The 21,545-nt window shown below is 48.0% G+C and overlaps 2 protein-coding genes and 1 pseudogene across 6 annotated transcripts; 1 reads left to right on the top strand and 2 right to left on the bottom strand.

Annotated features, from left to right (window-relative positions):
- Positions 1 to 1,257: 1,257 nt before the first annotated feature.
- On the bottom strand, positions 1,258 to 11,209 carry PIH1D2 (PIH1 domain containing 2). Its single transcript, XM_073657116.1, has 6 exons — positions 10,911 to 11,209; positions 8,245 to 8,463; positions 6,619 to 6,742; positions 5,361 to 5,594; positions 3,864 to 4,171; positions 1,258 to 2,402 (listed from the first exon to the last, which is right to left on the bottom strand). The coding sequence occupies exons 2-6, from the start codon at positions 8,425 to 8,427 to the stop codon at positions 2,268 to 2,270; spliced, it is 984 nt and encodes a 327-aa protein (XP_073513217.1). The 5' UTR covers positions 8,428 to 8,463; positions 10,911 to 11,209; the 3' UTR covers positions 1,258 to 2,267.
- LOC141171808 (DET1- and DDB1-associated protein 1 pseudogene) lies at positions 10,388 to 10,687 on the bottom strand (annotated as a pseudogene).
- Positions 10,962 to 21,275, top strand: NKAPD1 (NKAP domain containing 1). 5 transcript variants are annotated; one of them, XM_073657117.1, is made up of 7 exons: positions 10,962 to 11,094; positions 15,756 to 15,832; positions 16,280 to 16,377; positions 17,448 to 17,501; positions 18,511 to 18,663; positions 18,931 to 18,984; positions 19,619 to 21,275. In XM_073657117.1, the coding sequence occupies exons 2-7, from the start codon at positions 15,764 to 15,766 to the stop codon at positions 20,121 to 20,123; spliced, it is 933 nt and encodes a 310-aa protein (XP_073513218.1). In that variant the 5' UTR covers positions 10,962 to 11,094; positions 15,756 to 15,763; the 3' UTR covers positions 20,124 to 21,275. The 5 variants fall into 5 exon arrangements, with proteins under 5 accessions (XP_073513218.1, XP_073513220.1, XP_073513222.1 ...); XM_073657119.1 differs by having other exon boundaries at positions 10,977 to 11,050; XM_073657121.1 differs by having other exon boundaries at positions 11,041 to 11,197.
- The last annotated feature ends 270 nt before the right edge of the window (positions 21,276 to 21,545 follow it).

The raw sequence follows: 21,545 nt of genomic DNA, 5'->3' as shown, positions 1-21,545 counted from the left end.
AACAGAGGAAAGAGTCTCAAAAGTTACCATCGCTACTTGGATCAAGAAGGTAATTGTGGAGTCATATCAGATCCGGGATATCTCACCAGCAGAAAAGCTGAAGGCATACTCTACTAGAACCATGTCCGTCTCCTGGGCAGAGAAGGCTAACGCTTCCCTCGAGCAGATATGTAGAGCAGCTACATGGTCCTCGGTCCATACCTTCACCAAACACGCAAACTTAATTTAATGTCCATTAAGGACTTGGCCTTTGGGCGGAAAGTGCTTCAGGCCATTGTCCCTCCCTGAGCATGAGTCTTTGGTACTCCTCCTTTGGTGCTGTCGTGGGGGGGTTATTGGAGAAAATAGAATTAGACTTACCGGTAATTCGGTTTCTAATAACCCTCCACGACAGCACTGGTAATTCCCTCCCAGGGTTGGTTAGCCAATCATTTAATTTGAATAAGAATAAATATAATTTGAAGCATCCATACTTGTGTGGTCCTTTATAAAAAAAAACCACATGAGGGAGGGGCTATTTGACCTTTGTGTTTCCTGTCCCTATTAGGGTGGGGTGACATCCTCCTTTGGTGCTGTCGTGGAGGGTTATTAGAAACCGAATTACCGGTAAGTCTAATTCTATTTTTCCTTTTTACAAAGTGAAAGATTGTCCGGGCGTACGCTATTGATGATAACCTATTCCATGGCTAAGTCAATAGCAGATCAATGGGGGGGCCAACGCCCGATGCTCCCACCGATCAGCTGCTGTTTGCTTTGGTGGATGTAAACACTGAACAAAGCTGAGCTTAGCTGACCATTAAAAGTGTAGCGGCCTCTGCTGGTCCTTGCTAGCTACTGCAGCACCACCTCTATCAAAAATACAAAAGTGTGCTGCAGAACCGGGCAGAAGATGCTACACTTTGACAGGGGTTGATTCCTTAAGATGTTTCTCTAGAAATCTGGTACCTTTAAGTTATTCGGCAGTTGCACAATAATATGGTCTAACAGCTGCTCGGTGGGGGCTCCGGACTCCCACTGATTTGCTATTGATGACCTGGATTCACATTTAGTTACCGGAGCTACAATAAAGAGTGGATACAAGAGAATAAATTCTGAAATTAGTAAAATAAACACACCCCAAAAATAAGCTCTACAGTAATAGCGGAGTGTGTCCACTTACTTCTGTAACCTCAAATAATGACACTGTTGAGAGGAATTTGTGCAATAACTTTATATCAAACAAATAATACAGATGGAAACTGCCCGTCATGTTCACACTTTAGAAACAGATTCATTAAAGTTTGTGCACACGGGACAGGGAAAAAATTATAGCAATTTTTCTATGCTCTAATATCAGTACAAAAAAAACAATGCAAATGCATTGTGTAACCACAGCCCCAGGTTACATCTAACACTAGAAAATCCACAGAGTATAATCTGTAGTGAAATTCACAATTTCCTGCAGATTTCACCCCCCTGCATTAAAAGGGTGTAAATTATGCTGCAGAAAGAGACATATTGTGGCTTTGAACATTCCCCCGTAGCTATGATTTTCTATCGGGGCTGTGTTCACCCAATGCATTTGCATTGTTGTTTGCACTGATATTCCGATAGCATGGAAATATAGCTACAATTTAACAACATTTTTGGAAAGTCGCATTACAAACAGCATGTGAACACGACCTAAGGACACATTTACCGTTAAAGATTTTAGCTGTTAAATGCTAGCTGATTGCACCAATGCAAGTCGTTCAGACAGGCTGACAGCACCTTCATGCACAGAGAACATGAACGCAATCATTTTGTGCTCATAAAATACCATTATCAGCAGCATGTTGACACAGGACAACCTACTGTTAAGAACATTGATTTTTCAGAAGGCTTAATAATCATTTCACCTGATGAAAGACGACCGCTCTGCTCATTTGTCGGCTGATTCGTAGCTTGCTTAGGCAGAACGACTATCAGCAAACCTTCCAGTGTAAATGCGTCCAGGCTCCTGAACATACAGCCACAGCTCTGTCGTCTTCACATCTACTGTGCCGTTTTGGATTTATCGATTTAGGGTTTTGCAATTGGGTGTGATCTGCTCATTGCTGTAGAGAATATGTGGTACTAAACTAATTGTAGAAAATAAAATCACAGGGTGACACAGGTGCTGAACTCTACATTCAGGCCAGAACACTGCACAGAAGCTGTGAACAAATGGAAGACATTCCCACTCCACAGCCTGTGGGTTACTAGGCCATGGTCCTGGCATCAGACTGCAGATTTGTCCAAAAGTGCAGCTATAGTACAGACATGGAGACGGTGAGGCTGCTGTTTGCTTTGTTGTACTTTGCAGTGACCGTATCTTCATTTATCAGCACGGGAAGATCTAAGCACAATCTGTATTTTCCCGGGACTTCAAGTAGCAAGTCATCCTAAAACGTAAAAGGAATTTAATTGTCAGATTTAGTAATCCACAGTAAAAATTATGAAGCACATTAAAAAAAATATCTGAAAACTCAGGGAAGTCATGAGAATAAAATAAGAGCAAAACAATGGCCACTTTTGACCTTGTGTTAGATTCTCTTTTAATGCCCGGATCTGTCAATATTAGTGAATACAAATATTCCCTATAAAACAATTTCTGAACCAACTTCACTTAGTCTGTGAACGCCGGATGTGTAAATCAGCCTAAGTCTGGACCTGAGGCCACGGCCCCACTATCAGTATTTTTTCTCAGGAGTGGGTGATAAATACAGAATTGGTGACTGGTTCCTATTATACCTTTTCTCTGATTGTTCCCCTCCTGGTTTTGGCTCCCACTCCTGAGAAAAAATACTGACCGAATACTGATAGTGGGGCCGTGGCCTTAATGTGAGGACTTGGCTCTGCATCCTCTGACCCAAATGGAGCTGTTGAGTCCTGATCAGGAGACCTTCGGTCTGTACTCAGACCATGAATGTTGGACATGTAAACTGGCCTGTGAATTTGGGCTCACATCTAGGCCTCTTTTACACAGCATTTTTCTGTGGCTTTTCTTTACCTGCATTTAAAAAACTTTCAATGTCAGGTTTTGTTTTTTTATTTTTTTGGGTTAAACATTGATATCTTTTATGGCTATTTTTCCTAGACAATGCTATTGGAAAAATACTATACTTGCTGAATTTTTTTTAAAAAAAAAAAAAGCAAATGTATATTGGTGAGCGAGTGCTTCATCATCTAATACAGTGTTTCTCAACTCCAGTCCTCAAGACCCACCAACAGGCCATGTTTTCAGGATTTCCTTCGTATTGCACAGGCAATAAACCCATCACCTGAGCAATACTAAGGAAATCCTGAAAACATGGCCTGCTGGTGGGTCTTGAGGACTGGAGTTGAGAAACACTGATCTAATATATACTATAATCTCTTAATAATCAGACAATTTTCTTTTTTGCCTCTCTGCCTTTCAACTTTCAGAACTTTTTTATTTTATTGCTCACCTGACCAAAATGACATTTTTTTCAGTAATTTTTTTTTTAATCACAAATAAAGAAAAAAAAAAAAGTTGCGTCTCTTCTCCACCTCAGACCCTACCATAGAAGAAGTAACAGAATTTTCCCTATGTGCATGCTATTGCCTGTGATTGATGCAACAGATTTATCAAATAAGGGTGCAGACAGACGCCCGGCCGTATTTCACATATGAGGATCACATCGCAATCCTTGGACTGACCGTCACCTCCTGACCTGAGCGTGACAGCTGCACAGAAATACATCACACTATCATGCTCAGGTGGCAGGAGAGAGGCGAGGCCAGGCCGGCCAGTGCACGATCCTCGCAGAGAAATAAGGCTGTCTGTCTGCCCCAAGTGATGCACTTCTTGACGCTCCTTGTCAGCACCTCGATCCTCTTACCTTAGATACACTTAGATCACAGCTGGAGACACAGTGCACCCCTTGTAGCTGTGCCGTCAGAATTAGTTTCTGTGTTTTCCAAGACTTGTCCTTAATTACAGTCAGGTCATACTGTGGAGGGGGCGGCAGGTCACACTGTGGAGGGGGCGGCAGGTCCTCCTCGCGCAGCTCTGTGCTAGAGATCACTTCTATCAGGCCTACTTTCGGCTTAGTCGTGCTCTCAGTCATCCTCTCTATGGATGGTTTAGGTTTCTCTTCTTCTTTCAAGGCAATGTTTCTTAGTTGTTCCAGTAATGATCTGTCCGGGACTGAGGGGTAAAACCATTATTAATAATCTGAACCAATCATTAGCTAAAAACAAAATACACTGCAGTAGATTAATAAAAAAAACAACAAACTATTAACCCCTTTGGCAGGCTGGAGCCTGAAATGTATTTTGTCCTCTGTTTCACACATAAGGCCACGGCCCCACTATCAGTATTTGGTCAGTATTTTTCTCAGGAGTGGGAGACAAAACCAGGTGAGGAACAATCAGAGGAAAGGTATAATAGAAACAAGTCACCAATTCTGTATTTATCACCCACTCCTGAGAAAAAATACTGACCAAATACTGATAGTGGGGCCATTGGTCTAAGTCCCATAATCTTTCCTTCAGTTGGGTATTTTATTGATGCCAAAAAAAAAAAAAAAAAGCTCAATTCAGATGAAAGAGCTGTGGATTTTGGGTTGAACTTTATTAACACGCCGATTATGACTCTCTGCAATGCTGACATAGGGGTGTATGACCTGTATGTTTGTTGTCCTATGAGCAGTTTGTGCTCTCTGTCATGATCACTGCAGGACCCCTTTAAAGGGCTACTCCAGGTCTGTATACTTCTGTATTGGGGGTGAGCAGGGCTGGTGATGTCTACTACAATCCACTGGGACAGGTGGACAATTGTCAGGTACCATGCAAACATCCCAATTATGAGACTGGGACAGGTGCACGATAACTTCTGGTAACAGACGTGAGGTCACCAATTCCACTCACCTCTCGATGAAGAAAATGAAAGAAGTATTATGGTTTCAGAAAATAATTATATTCTTTGCATAATAACAATTTTTGAATTCCTCAAGATCTTTGCTTACCATCATTCAACATTATCCTACTTCCAATGAATAAGGGGTGGGTCATGTAATGATCACACAAGTACGTGGCTTGTCATATGACGCAGCTCTGCTATCTGTACTGCAACTATTTCCCTGTCCATCACATAACCAGGAATTATTTTCTATCCTTTGGAATGAAGGTTCATACTGAATCACAGCAACTGGAACTTGCGTGCAAAAAAAATGCAGTATAATGCAGTACCGACTAAGTAAAGCATGCCAAGAAATCTCATCCACACATGGAGGATATGTTTGGGACATTAGGGTGAAAATTGCAAAAAAAAAAACACACCAAATATGCAATGTGTGAACTCAACCGAAATATATTATTAGAACACAATCATTCACCTGCTTCAGTTTTCCCTTTTGTCTTTTTCGGCTTTTTTCCTTTTAATTCTAAGCTGTTCCTCATCTGCTGGATGGCACCTTTCAGCTTGAATGGAGCGATGCGGTAAGAATGGCTGAGGACGACACGGAGCTGCTGCTCTATGTACTTCATTGCTAGGCGGATGAGCTGGTCCTGTTCTACCAGGTCTTCATCAGCTTTCTTCAGGACTTCTGGGCTGTAGGCAATGCTAATTACTGGCAGAGAAGAAAACGTCACACGTAGTTACTACACAATTGCATATCTGCAGAACTACAGTCACCAAAGGAAGATAAATGGAGGTTTTTTCTTATTTAGTTTCTAGAATAAGAAACAAAACCATTTTCTAATATACATTTATTTAAAATTCTGCTTCAATATCTGGGTTATACTCATGCTATAGCCCCTTGTCCATGCACCAAGAAATTGTAAAGCCTGTGTAACCCATCATAGGGTTACAGGAAATCGACTAAACACGGCATCAGTTACGTGACCCCCCCCATCCGTCATCCAAGCATTACAACAGGTAAAGAACATCATGTCTGACGGTATCTGTGCAGGTGCTTTACACTCCGTAACAGGAGTAGAAAGAAATGACAATGATGGAAGTGCTGGATCCTTCACATAATGGACAGCAGCGGTTCCCACCAGACCCCACTGACTATAACAGGTGCAATGTAAGTCGTACACATGTCCAGACACCACTCACCTCCCAATCAGAAGTGAACAGCACTGGGATCCCACCTCTTTTTCCCCCTGCAGTTTGCGCAATGTGTGACCCACCGGGGTCACCAATATCTGCACAACACCATTGCATATGTGGCCATTCATTATAAGGTCGGTTTTGCACATTGGACAGTCAAGGTCGGAGTACAGACAGCGATGTCCGGATTGGCCACGGATCTCCTGACCCGAACTTGACAGCCTCATATATTGAGTTTGGGTCAGGAGACACCTGGCTGCTCCACACACCATAGTTCATACTAGGGCCATGAATGAAACAGCAGACAAAGGGTGGAGTTTCCCTTTAAATCTGGATGACCCTGCTCGGGCTGCAATCTTATTTTTTTCTTAGTCACTTCATTCTCTTAGGTTTTTAATAAAAGCGTCTGATTACAGATTTCAACTTTCATTCAATCACTCATGTCCATCTTTTTACATTCCTGTGTAGAAAATATATAATAACAATTTTCTGTTTCTTTGCCAGTTCCGGATTGGCAGAAATCATTTTGGTGCTCTCACCTGCTCCATCCGTCAGGTCCACCAATTCCCCAGCTACGAGGGGCACAGGATGTCCATCCGATTCAGGAGCCGGGATCCTTCTCCATCCACAAATGTTAATAAATAACAATCGTTCGTCTGGATCCTATACGTATAGTTAATGAAAAACTTCAATACACAAGTAGTTCAAATATTGTTTAATAATGTGAATATATCAGTCTATGCATATTAGGATTAGTAAGATGTCCCCTCTATTGGGAAAATTGGTTTTTGTACTGACAGTAAAATCCCTTCTCATTCAATACATTTGGAGACAGAGGACCAAGGGTCCCCTGCCAAAAGTGTTAGACGGCGGGTTACAGCCTCTCCTCAAACATTAGGCAGCTCTGTTTAGTGCCATAAGCAGTACAAGAGCTAAAACATGATCTGTAACAACTAAAAACCAAGAGGAGCCTAACCCCGGAAAGAGAATGATGACCAAAGGCAACCTGAACTACCTCCAAGACAATGACAAAAAGGAACAAGGTGGGATCTGTGTCCTCCAATATATTCAATGAGACAAGGATTTTACTTTTAGGCCTCGGCCCCACTATCAGTATTCGGTCAGTATTTTTTCTCAGGAATGGGAGCCAAAACCAGGAGTGGGTGATAAATGCAGAATTGGGGACTTGTTTCTATTATACCTTTTCTCTGATTGTTCCTCACCTGGTTTTGGCTCCCACTCCTGAGAAAAATACTGACCGAATACTGACCAAATACTGATAGTGGGGCCGTGGCCTAAGGAAAAAAAAATCAAATTTTCCTGTTAAAAGCATCAGGGGACTCAGTACCATAGGAAATCCTAGGGCCGTTTCAGTGGGTGGGCAGTACCAAAAACTATCAGTGCAGACCACCTAGCACACAGCGGCCTACAAGACCTTACACATCATATTAGCATCAGTAGGTGCCATGATGAGAAATCTGAAGAACTAGGCAAACGTACAAACCAAATGCGAAGTGGCAGCTTTGGGAATAGAAGTTAAATATCCAACAGACCATAAAGCCTCGACCACCTTCGAATGAGCAGTAACGTGACAGGGAACAGATCTAAAGCCTTGGCTCAGATTGCAATGCCTGGCCCAACTTGCGAACCTCCTGACCTGACAACTGCTTCATATATAATGTAGTTAGCTCAGGTAAAGCTCAGGTAAGGTGAACTGTCAGTCAGGCTGAGTATTGTGATCTGACCACAGACTATATAACAGACGTGCAACTAGTGAGACAAGCTTAGCTTACATAAATTCAGTACCCGTATATAAATCACCATGTACTGTGTCCATTCACCTATCTGCTGGTGCCAACACATGTCAGCAAGTCCCAGCACTAAGAGGCCTCACTTTAAGGCCAGGGCCCCACTATCAGTATTTGGTCAGTATTTTTTCTCTGGAGAGTAGGAGCCAAAACCAGATGAGGAACAATCAGAGAAAAGGTAGAATAGAAACAAGTCACCAATTCTGCATTTATCACCCACTCCTGGTTTTGGATCCCACTCCTGAGAAAAAATACTGACCAAATACTGATAGTGGGGCAGTGTCCTAACACTGTGTCTAATGCTATGGCATTAAGCCAATCTAATGAAGTCACAAATTGTAATGAATAGAATAGTACCGGTATTTTCGTCTGAAGACACCAGTGTGGTTCGGGGGGTGCCATGAACTCCTTCCCTTCCTCCACATGTCGCTGTATGAACTTCTGGTAGCTCTGCGGGTTGCTCTCGGCCATGTCGTCCAGCATGCTCCAGAACTGGTTGACTTGAGATAACAGCTGGTCTGGGCTCATATTCGTGTCCATTTTGATTTCTGGCAGAAGAGCTGTGGCCTGTGTTCTCTAATAGAGAAAAAAAAAGAGATAATGTCAAATGAAGAAATGGAAAACAGAAGTAAAATGTAGACAAGTCCTGACCGGTATAATAACAACAGTGTAAATGCTTGGACTTTCCTGCCCACACTATTAGCGGAGGAGAAGGAAGACAGTGATTGCACTGCAATCCACGATTTTTCCTTCTTGGTGCTGCAATTTCAATGATGAGGAGTGTGAGTGACGTGGTGTCGATTGACTAATATCGCTCAGCACTGGCACAATGTGTCCAGCAGAGAAATCCCATCAATCAACTCTAAGTAGTAGGCAATGAGGAAAGTTTACTGATGGGAGCCAGAGCACTTTTCTGGCTTTGGAACCGCCCACTGGACACTTGTGACCAAATTTTCACACAGAATAAAAGTTATTTTACTCAGCAACACTACATCAAAAGTAAATGACTTGTCTATAATCTATGGAGTACACTGTAACGCCATGCACTTGTTTTCATATAGAGATCTACAGAAGCTTGTATTATTTCTTATGGATTCAAAGAATCCAGTAAAATTTAAAACGTGGCATGCTCCAATAAATCATGTATCATGGGACCTTCCTCGCAGAAACGTAGCTTTTAAGGGTATGTGCAAACATTGAGTATTTGCAGCAGAAATTTCTCCACCAAAAACGCTGCAAAATGAATGAGATTTCCTAAATCCCATGTATAAGCCGCTTATTTTTTTCCTAGCAGATTCACAGAAGTTTCAAATCTGCAGAACGTCGTCTTTCAGTGTTTTTTGCAAATGAATGGGGAGAAAAAAAAATTGCAAAAACGGGTCAAAAACAGGCGTTTTTCCTGCTAACAGATGAGTATTTGCAGAAGAAATTTCTGCTGCAAATTCTCAACGCGTGCACATACCCTCAAGAGGATTACGGCTGCAGAATGTGATACTAAGGGCGCATTCAGATGTCTGTATCAATTGGTCTGAGATCCGACCACAATGCACAGATCAGCTGCGGGTCACACTAGCATCAGGGCGGGGCGTCATTGCATGAGCAGCCACAGAGCAAGTGGAGGCGCTGCGGGCACTTATACAGCAGGGTGTCACTGCATGAGCTGTGGGGCCCCTATACCGGAGGACATCACTGCATGAGCAGCCACAGAGCCCCTATACAGCGGGGTGTCACTACATGAGATGCGGGGCCCCTTATACAGCGGGGCGTCCTTGCACAAGCAGCCACAGAGCAAGTGGAGGCGCTGCGGGCACCTATACAGCAGGGTGTCACTGCATGAGCTGTGGGGCCCCTATAATGCAGGACATCACTGCATGAGCTGTGGGGCCCCTATACAGCAGGGTGTCACTGCATGAGCAGCCACAGAGCCCCTATACTGAGGGGTGTCATTACATGAGCTGTGGGGCCCCTATACAGCAGGGTGTCACTGCATGAGCTGTGGGGCCCCTATACAGCAGGGTGTCACTGCATGAGCTGTGGGGCCCCTATACAGCAGGGTGTCACTGCATGAGCTGTGGGGCCCCTATACAGCAGGGTGTCACTGCATGAGCAGCCACAGTGCAAGTGGAGGAGCTGCGGGGCCCCTATACTGTGGGGCGTCAGCTTTTATCACTTTTAACCCTTTCTGGGCCTCAAAGAATCCATCATACTGGGGGACGGCGAGATCCTTGTGAATTGGACGAGGGAACATTTTTATTTCTTTTGCTACTTTCATGTAATCTGTGAGAAATCTGATCGGTGTCGAGTGTTTTCGCTCGATTGTCAGTGAGGAATCAAAGAGGCGACAACAAGTTTTTTCTTTCTAACTTAACCCCTTGATGCTCTTGGCGAGGTGATTACAAGTCTCGGATGTAGCGCAGGAGCCGTCATCGTGGTCAGATATGCCGCCATTCTGGGGTCCCTGCGACTGGTCCGCACGTGGGGTCCGGCCATTGTCGGAGGGTTACGGGTCTTGCTCCATCTCTTGGCTCTTGGTTGGCGCCATCTTGGGCACTTTTGCAGACGTCTCCCCCGTCTCCTCGCGGTTCTGGCTTCTTTTCTTGGCGGTTTTCGCCCCTTGCAGCTGCAGGTAGCGCAGCAGGATGTGAGTCTGGTCCGCCACTATGGTCTGTGGGGACGCGCTCTCTGTGGTGGGCAGGTGCGCTGACAGCCGCATGTCTGAGGATTTACACGACGTTTCCGCCTGAAATCTGGTAAAATTTCTCTCATTATATGATGGAAGGTCTTTTAGGAAATGCGCCATGTCCTTCTTGTCAGTTTCCCGCCTAAACTGCCGCTGACGTCATCAGGCCGTCACGTGACCGCCGCTTAGGCACAGCCGCATGGTCACGTGAGGCCGCTGGCGCCGGTAACGGAACTTTTTGCGCCGCCGACAGGTGTTATAATGATAAACTCTGCGCCGTGTATAGATGTGCGCGATGAGGAGGCGGATTACAGCCGGTGTGACGGCGGGCAGTTATACTCACGCGCTTCGTCCGAGAGACAGCAGAGACGCTGGGGTTTCTATGGAAACTAGAACGCGGTGCATCCGTTAATTATTCCCCGTTACAACTGGAGCTTCACACAACAGGTTCCGCTCCCGGATCTGTGCAGTGGCCGCTGGGAGGTATTTCCGGAAAGAACGGGAAGCGCCGACACCGGGGGCCTGAGGTGGGGAGACTGCGGCCCTGTCATAGTGACAGTCTGTGTACAGCGCCGCCAGCGGATGTCACCGGGACTGAGCCGCGCTGGGATGTGGAGCAGAGTGATCTGTGTACGGGGCGGGGATAGGATGTAACTGCTGTGTGATCACCCCGGGGTCATACGTGTATGAGGGGCTGTCATACCTGATACATCTGTATGGGGGGGTGAGTGATATTTGTGTGTGTCTGGATACGTGATCGGCCACGGTATGTGGTTGTGTGGGGGGAATGCGTGATCGGCCACGGTATGTGTGGGGGTGGGGATACGTGATCGGCCACGGTATGTGTGGGGGGGGGGGAATGCGTGATTGGCCACGGTGTGTGTGTGGGGGGAATACGTGATCGGCCACGGTATGTGTGGAGGGGGATACGTGATCGGCCACGGTATGTGTGGGGGGGGGATACGTGATCGGCCACGGTATGTGTGGGGGGGGGATACGTGATCGGCCACGGTATGTGTGGGGGGGGATACGTGATCGGCCACGGTATGTGTGGGGGGGATACGTGATCGGCCACGGTATGTGTGGGGGGGGATACGTGATCGGCCACGGTATGTGTGGGGGGGGATACGTGATCGGCCACGGTATGTGTGGGGGGGATACGTGATCGGCCACGGTATGTGTGGGGGGGGATACGTGATCGGCCACGGTATGTGTGGGGGGGATACGTGATCGGCCACGGTATGTGTGGGGGGGGGGGATACGTGATCGGCCACGGTATGTGTGGGGGGGATACGTGATCGGCCACGGTATGTGTGGGGGGGGGGATACGTGATCGGCCACGGTATGTGTGGGGGGGATACGTGATCGGCCACGGTATGTGTGGGGGGGGGGGATACGTGATCGGCCACGGTATGTGTGGGGGGGGGGATACGTGATCGGCCACGGTATGTGTGGGGGGGGGGATACGTGATCGGCCACGGTATGTGTGGGGGGGGGGATACGTGATCGGCCACGGTATGTGTGGGGGGGGATACGTGATCGGCCACGGTATGTGAGGGGGGATACGTGATCGGCCACGGTATGTGTGGGGGGAATACGTGATCGGCCACGGTATGTGTGGGGGGAATACGTGATCGGCCACGGTATGTGTGGGGGGAATACGTGATCGGCCACGGTATGTGTGGGGGGATACGTGATCGGCCACGGTATGTGTGGGGGGGGATACGTGATCGGCCACGGTATGTGTGGGGGGGGATACGTGATCGGCCACGGTATGTGTGGGGGGGATGCGTGATTGCCACGGTATGTGTGTGTGGGGGGGAATACGTGATCGGCCACGGTATGTGTGGGGGGGGATACGTGATCGGCCACGGTATGTGTGCGCGTGTGTGGGGGGGGATACATGATCGGCCACGGTATGTGTGCGTGTTGGGGGGGATACGTGATCGGCCACGGTATGTGTGTGGGGGGGATACGTGATCGACACGGTATGTGCGTGTGGGGGGGGTACGTGATCGGCACGGTATGTGTGCGTGTTGGGGGGATACGTGATTCGCCACGGTATGTGTGTGTGTGTGGGGGATACGTGATCGGCACGGTATGTGTGTGTGTGGGGGGAATACGTGATCGGGCACGGTATGTGTGGGGGTGGGGATACGTGATTGGCCACGGTATGTGTGTGTGTGTGGGGGGAATACGTGATCGGCCACGGTATGTGTGGGGGGGGGATACGTGATCGGCCACGGTATGTGTGGGGGGGATACGTGATCGGCCACGGTATGTGTGGGGGGGGATACGTGATCGGCCACGGTATGTGTGGGGGGGATACGTGATCGGCCACGGTATGTGTGTGTGGGGGGGAATACGTGATCGGCACGGTATGTGTGTGTGTGGGGGGGATACGTGATCGGCCACGGTATGTGTGGGGGGGATGCGTGATTGCCACGGTATGTGTGTGGGGGGGATACGTGATCGGCCACGGTATGTGGGGGGGGGATACGTGATCGGCCACGGTATGTGTGTGCGCGTGTGTTGGGGGGATACATGATCGGCCACGGTATGTGTGCGTGTTGGGGGGGGGATACGTGATCGGCCACAGTATGTGTGTGGGGGGGATACGTGATCGACACGGTATGTGCGTGTGGGGGGGGGTACGTGATCGGCACGGTATGTGTGCGTGTTGGGGGGATACGTGATTCGCCACGGTATGTGTGTGTGGGGGGGGATACGTGATCGGCCACGGTATGTGTGGGGGGGGATACGTGATCGGCCACGGTATGTGTGGGGGGGATGCGTGATTGCCACGGTATGTGTGTGTGGGGGGGAATACGTGATCGGCCACGGTATGTGTGGGGGGGGATACGTGATCGGCCACGGTATGTGTGCGCGTGTGTGGGGGGGGATACATGATCGGCCACGGTATGTGTGCGTGTTGGGGGGGATACGTGATCGGCCACGGTATGTGTGTGGGGGGGATACGTGATCGACACGGTATGTGCGTGTGGGGGGGGGTACGTGATCGGCACGGTATGTGTGCGTGTTGGGGGGATACGTGATTCGCCACGGTATGTGTGTGTGGGGGATACGTGATCGGCACGGTATGTGTGTGTGTGGGGGAATACGTGATCGGCCACGGTATGTGTGGGGGTGGGGATACGTGATCGGCCACGGTATGTGTGCGTGTGGGGGGGGGAATGCGTGATTGGCCACGGTATGTGTGTGTGGGGGGGGGAATACGTGATCGGCCACGGTATGTGTGGGGGGGATACGTGATCGGCCACGGTATGTGTGGGGGGGGATACGTGATCGGCCACGGTATGTGTGGGGGGGGATACGTGATCGGCCACGGTATGTATGGGGGGGGATACGTGATCGGCCACGGTATGTATGGGGGGGGGATACGTGATCGGCCACGGTATGTGTGGGGGGGATACGTGATCGGCCACGGTATGTGTGGGGGGGGATACGTGATCGGCCACGGTATGTGTGCGCGTGTGTGGGGGGGGATACATGATCGGCCACGGTATGTGTGTGGGGGGGATACGTGATCGACACGGTATGTGCGTGTGGGGGGGATACGTGATCGACACGGTATGTGCGTGTGGGGGGGGTACGTGATCGGCACGGTATGTGTGCGTGTTGGGGGGATACGTGATTCGCCACGGTATGTGTGTGTGGGGGATACGTGATCGGCACGGTATGTGTGTGTGTGGGGGGAATACGTGATCGGGCACGGTATGTGTGGGGGTGGGGATACGTGATTGGCCACGGTATGTGTGTGTGTGTGGGGGGAATACGTGATCGGCCACGGTATGTGTGGGGGGGGATACGTGATCGGCCACGGTATGTGTGGGGGGGATACGTGATCGGCCACGGTATGTGTGGGGGGGATACGTGATCGGCCACGGTATGTGTGGGGGGGGATACGTGATCGGCCACGGTATGTGTGGGGGGGATACGTGATCGGCCACGGTATGTGTGTGTGGGGGGGAATACGTGATCGGCACGGTATGTGTGTGTGTGGGGGGGATACGTGATCGGCCACGGTATGTGTGGGGGGGATGCGTGATTGCCACGGTATGTGTGTGGGGGGGGATACGTGATCGGCCACGGTATGTGGGGGGGGATACGTGATCGGCCACGGTATGTGTGTGCGCGTGTGTGGGGGGGGATACATGATCGGCCACGGTATGTGTGCGTGTTGGGGGGGGGATACGTGATCGGCACGGTATGTGTGTGTGTGGGGGAATACGTGATCGGCCACGGTATGTGTGGGGGTGGGGATACGTGATCGACACGGTATGTGCGTGTGGGGGGGGGTACGTGATCGGCCACGGTATGTGTGCGTGTTGGGGGGATACGTGATTGGCCACGGTATGTGGTTGGAGGGATACGGGACCGGCCCCGGTGTAAAGAATGGAGGGGGGGTGGATAAGTGACCAGCCCCGGTGTGAGGAATGGAGATGGGGGGAGGGGTAAGTGACCAGCCCCGGTGTGAGGAATGGAGATGGGGGGAGGGGTAAGTGACCGCCCCCGGTGTGAGGAATGGAGGGGGGGGGGGGTAAGTGACCGCCCCCGGTGTGAGGAATGGAGGGGGGGGGGGGTAAGTGACCAACCCCGGTGTGAGGAATGGAGGGGGGGGGGTAAGTGACCAACCCCGGTGTGAGGAATGGAGGGGGGGGGGGGGTAAGTGACCAACCCCGGTGTGAGGAATGGAGGGGGGGGGATAAGTGACCGCCCCCGGTGTGAGGAATGGAGTGGGGGGGGATAAGTGACCGCCCCCGGTGTGAGGAATGGAGTGGGGGGGGATAAGTGACCGCCCCCGGTGTGAGGAATGGAGGGGGGGGGGATAAGTGACCGCCCCCGGTGTGAGGAATGGAGGGGGGGGGCATAAGTGACCGCCCCCGGTGTGAGGAATGGAGGGGGGGGGGATAAGTGACCGCCCCCGGTGTGAGGAATGGAGGAGGGGGGGATAAGTGACCGCCCCCGGTGTGAGGAATGGAGGGGGGGGATAAGTGACCGCCCCCGGTGTGAGGAATGGAGGGGGGGGATAAGTGACCGCCCCCGGTGTGAGGAATGGAGGGGGGGGATAAGTGACCGCCCCCGGTGTGTGAGGAATGGAGGGGGGGGATACGCGTCCGGCTGCAGAACGGATGTAACGTCTCTAGTTACAATGTGCGTTTCTTAGGTTCTGGCATGTCCCGAGTGCCGCTTGGAAAAGTTCTGCTGAGAAATGTTATCCGGCACACAGACGCACATAACAAGGTGAGGGATCCCGTCCACCCCACATAATGCTGCACCAATAACTGTAACTCTGTGTCCGGAACAGGCGAGTTACAAAATACGAAACTGGATGCAGACAGGAACAGGCGAGGACCACGTGCCCGGCGGGGTCACAGGTCTGTGCGACATAGCTGTGTACTAAGGCGCTCGGAGGCCTCACTGCACCCCCCCCATGTACACTATGCTGCTAATCCCCCAGGCCTGTCAGCACATCCTGACACTTGCCAGATGGCAGGACACGCCAGTAAGGGGTTGTCCTACAGCTGGATGCCTCGTACAGGGTCTGCGTCTGTGGTGAATACACGGACCATTGGATTGTACCCACCATCTTTTGTTGGTGCGCTCCCGTTAGCTTTTCTTCCTTCCTTAGGAACGATGAGACCGCAATAAAATACAAGATCTGATAACGTACATGTTTACTGTATTTAGATCCAAGAAGAAACGGAGATGTGGAAGATTCGGGAAATGGAGAAGCAGACGGAAGATGATAGGACGAAGCGGAGACGCGTGTCACCGGATGTTAATAGGTCAGCTATAGACAGTATTGGGCAGGGCGCATTCATAGAGCAGTACCTAAATCTTTTGTGTATTTTTAATGATGTTTTAGGCGACTTAATTCTGAGTAGATTACCGTGGAGGTCCGGGTCCTGAACTACCGCCCCCCTTCTCCCCAAAGTCTGATCAAAACGCCTATTAGAAATGCATGGCTCTGGAGACCGAAGCCTATGACTTTGTACTGCATCCGTACTCCGCTGTGTGTGCGCTCCTGTCTCTTCTAAAAGGTCTTTTGAGCAATTATTGGGGGGTCTAAAGACCTGGATCCCCATCGATGGTGTCCAGGACGTAAATATTGATGGATGATCCTTTGGAGTCTTCAATATCAGATCGGCGGGAGTTTGGCTGTTCCCAGGAAGCCTTGCTTCAGCCCCTGGGTCGCCTGTTATCATCTCCCGTTGCTCCTGGATGTTCATGGTGTATATAGCACAGCTCCGTACACTGTAGTTTCTACTCTCGGTGCAGTGGTGTTGTACCTCAACATCCTTTGGAGTGAATGTGCTTTGAGCTGCATTACCAGTGTACGGCCACTACGCAGTGTACGGCACTGTGCTGGTCTGGCTCTCTACACTGCGTACATCCAACCACCGCTGCAGCTGATAAGTGGGGGAGCCAAGTGTCAGACCCCACCGACCAGATATTGATCATCTATGCAATGTAGTGACTTTAAAAAAAAATTACAAAATTCAAGGTGGTCAGATAATTTTTTTATTGCTCCAGTGCAAAAAAAAAAGAGTAAATAACCTGCTATGTAAATAATCTTGATAAAATATTTAATTTTTACTTTATGCCTAAAACAGAGGCCAAAGTTGCTCCATCTGCCTCATTAAAGTGAATGACCCCGTCTGAGGTTTCACCTATGTCCCATTTTCAGGGCGTCAGACTGAGCCACCGACGTGTGGCCCAAATGCAATGTGAACGTTTCTTGGCATCTCTGGCTTCCAAGGATTTCGTGTGAACATCTTTTCTTTTGCTCACTGAGCATCCTGGTGTAATCTGTATTATTTCTGTGTGGTTATGACTGTGCTTCTCTCCTGTACAGATGGGATCACAATGGCTATAAGGAGCTATATCCGGAGGAGTTCATTGATAACAGGTAGGTGTCTCCCTTCGTCATCATGGTAATTACTATTTATGAAGGACGTTCTCATCAGATTACTGGCAGCATTACTTTTGTAAAGCAGTTGACTCCAGCGTCCTTTCGCTTGTGCACTGGAGGCAGATCCTAGTGCCGAGGTGTAATTCTGGTCTCTGTAGTTATCACTCCCCTGCTGTCATATCAAATCAAGAGCCATCAATCAACCGCAGAGGAGCTGGGAGATGCTCGATGCAGAGACCGGAACGTCAGATCTAGGGTCTGCCTACAGTGCACTTGTGGGGCCAGCAGTCACTGGAGTAAAACTTTATTTCAGAAATCATCCTTCCCTGTACTGGTGTATATAAAAAAAAATAGAGTTAATAGCATTATGGAGGTGCACAGATGTCGTACTGAAAAAGCGGGTTCTGGGTGAGAATTAACTTTATTCCTCCCAGAAGCCACCAGCTCTCAGTCGGGGAGGCGCGGCCGCCGGCTCTCACTCACCGCTCATAACATAGTGAGCGGTGGCTGTAAGCACGCCCCGGCTCTGTACTGCTGTCAGTCAATATGCCAGGGCGTGATTACAGCCTCAGAGTGATTGAAGCCGCACAGGCACGCCTCTATGACTGAAAGCCGGGAGGAATAAAGTTTTTAAAAATAAAGCTGAAATAAACTTTCAGTGCCGGCGGCTGGTCGCCTTCATAACTTTATTAACCTGCATCTGTGCGTTAATATTGTTATTGGACCTGACAGGTTCTCTTTAAGCTGCAAGCAAAAAGGCATCTAAATCTACTGTATTTGTGGGAACACATCCTTATCAGTCAAAGCATTTTGGGCTTGACATATGCCGTATACATGTGTGTTTCCCTCTCCTGAAATTGTCACACACTGGAGGATCCGCTTGCAGAAATCCTTCCTTCCTTCCTTCGGCTTGTGCGTCATTGGTGTCGTGTCCGGTGTAGTGGTCCACCTTGTATGCATTGAAAAAATTAAATTGCAGTAATTATACCAAACTATTTAATTTTAGGAGCCGCATGAGATCTGATGGTTTTGATGCTGAAGGAGGCAAAGAAGTTGCGAGAAAGGCGACCGCAGAAGAAGTGACTCCGAGACCAAACGCGCTGAGCGTGCGAGCCCTGACCAAAAAGTACTACGAATGCGAGTCCAGCATCGCTGACCGGTGAGTGTTTCCCCCTTTGTAATCCAGCGTAGAAATGTATAAAATATTTCACAAGCTGTAAGTTTATTTCCTGGTAATATTGGCAGCAGGAGATGTTTGCGCAGCCGTCTGTGTCAGTGGCTTCTGATGTAACAGTTGCATTGGCAATCAGGTTATCATTTTGGATGCTACATAATCTCATTGCCTTTTTTTTTTTTTTCTACACTAAAACTTTTTGCATTTTTTTTTTATTCTTACAGTAAACTATCATATTCTTACTTTTTCCAGGTGGGGCCATAGCGGTTACAAGGAGCTGTACCCGGATGAATTTGACACAGACAGGTATGATATAAGTTCTTAAAGTTTACTATGACTTTTATGGAGGAGTAACGTAGTGGAAGGACAGGGGACATTGCAGTTTGACATCCCTGAGCCAACGGAGAGAAAAAATAAGCCGCCCATTACTTATTTGTCATTCATGCTGTCACCCCTTGGTTTTCTTTTTTTTTTCTCCATGGGCAACGTGACGACACCGATTGCACAATCTCAGCCAGGTGTGTTTGACTCTGAATCGTTGCGGCATTTCAAGGAAAAAATACTTAAAAAGCCGCCAGGGACTGAGCTGCACAGGTGACTAGTCAGAAAGTTTGGTCCTCGGCGGCTTCTCCTCTGGAGTGACAGGTTTCTCCCTGCCTGCATGTATACGGGAGACCAGTCAGTCATGAGACTGATATGTTGTTGATTTTCCAGTGGATTACAATATCATTATTGTGGATGAGATTTTCATGTGGAAAAAATCCAAAGCATAAATTGAGCGGAGCTGTGGGTTTCATATCCACAACTTGTCAATTTATGTTATGGGTTGTCATCAAGGGTAAAATTGCAGCGGAAATCACAATACAGATACATCCCGGGAGGGGGATCAAAAGTGCCGGTACCAGTATTGGAAGGTATTGACTTGTGCTTCTTTTGGCAGTGATGAAGAGGAAGGGGGAAGCAAAAGAACAACCAACGGAGACAAGAAACCCAGACGCAAAGGGCAGAAAGAGCAAGAAACCCATAAACGCAAACGGTCAAAAAAAACTCACAAGAAAAAACAGAAGAAACGATCGCACAAAAAGTTGAAGAAAAGGAAAAAAGAGCAGGAGGACAGCACCGAGCCCTCGAGCGACAGCGACAGCTCCAACCACGCAGAAAAGAAAGCAAAGAAATCCAAGCGCAAGAAGAAAACTCTGAAAAAGACCTCAAAAAAGCAGCCGTCCTCGTCCGGACAGGACAGCGACACCTCAAGCAACGAGATGAGCGGCTCCGAGGATCACCATACACAGGAACATAAGGAACGAAGGACTGAAAAATCCAGCAGGAAACATCACCGGAGAGCCAAGTCGAAAAAAGACTCCGAAATGGAGGCCAGGAAAAGCCGGAGGACCAACTGGAAGGTGGCCAAAGACGAGAGCTCGGAAAGTTCTGACGAAGACTAAGATACTCCGCCTCATGATATACTATAGGAATAAGGAATGGTTTACTCTTCTGCGATTTCATATGTGCAATATGACTTTTTTATATAAATAGATAAAAATATGGATATTGAGCGTTGGTAATTCTTCTCTTTGGATTGGAGGACATGTACAAAGGTGTTTGAGTCGCATGCAACTTTACAAGCGTCTCCTTCCTAAGAAATATTTTGTAGCATAGGAGTTATTGTGCTGTGGAATAAACGTGACGTAGAAGCTCGGCCATGACACATTTATTACTAACTGGGAATATGTGCACACGGGACGGTCGGGCTGCGGATTTTACAGACGCTTTTGCAGGGCTAAAATCTGCTGTGTGTCACCTTACTGGCATTGTGGGCGACATTTTACAAAAGTAAATGGTGCGGAAATTGACCTACAGATTTTCAGCTCACAGCCGGACAATGTACGATGCAGACTTTCAATCTGGAATTGTAGAGCGGAAAATCTGCAGCATTGCCGCAAAGGAATCCGCACAATAATTTGCACAATTTGGTGCATATTTTGCTGCGGTAAAACCCAGAACAATGTAAGTCCTGTGCGCTACGTACTAATAGTCCAAGGGCAATGATTTCTATTCCATCACTTTCAGTTATCAGATTCAATACCAGACAAAGCCATGAGCAAGAATGGCGCCATTTCTGAAAAAAAATAAACTACCCTTTTGTTTCTTAATCTTGTACACCCCTTGGTAGAGCTGGACAATATACATACATTTCTAAAAACTAAACAGGGAAGAGATAATCTTCTTGATCTTATGACGTTTTTCCCCTTGTATTAAACCTTTTTACGCTGTCACTTGCTTATTTTTATCACATGATCGGATCCCCTTGTTGCGTCCAAATCCGTGGCGGTCAGACCCCCATACTCTCGTCCTGCACCTCCTCCAATCAGCAGCCCATCTCTGCTGACCACCATAATGGCTAAAGGTGTAACGTGACGCCCCAGGGGCCTGACTATCACATATAATAATTTAATTATTTTTTTTATGCTGGTCAAGTTGTAGTTTAGTATGACACCATTCATTTTACCCATGTAATGTACTGAAAAATTGGAAAAAAATCCAAGTGCAGTGAAAAAAATAAATAAAATTCCATTACGCTATTTGTGGGGTAAAAATGACCTGAAAATGTGTTTTTGTTTTATGTATTTTTTTTTTATATTATGTATAAACATTATTAGACTATATATAATTGTATAAAATATATAGATATTATAATAGAGATGTATATATTATATGTAATGTATGTGTGATAGAGAGAGATATATAATCTAATTTCTCTAATATATATTACATAATGCATATCTCTTATAATATATATTTTATAAATTTATTCTAAAATCTATATTATAGTTATATATAGCAGGGGTCGACAAAGTTGTTCAGAC

Source organism: Phyllobates terribilis, unplaced genomic scaffold (assembly GCF_046119375.1).
Source record: "Phyllobates terribilis strain yellow unplaced genomic scaffold, ASM4611937v1 Scaffold_12__6_contigs__length_324123572, whole genome shotgun sequence".
NCBI lineage: Eukaryota > Metazoa > Chordata > Amphibia > Anura > Dendrobatidae > Phyllobates > Phyllobates terribilis.
Note: the sequence above shows the minus strand (reverse complement) of the source record. Positions and strands in the feature narration are given on the sequence as shown.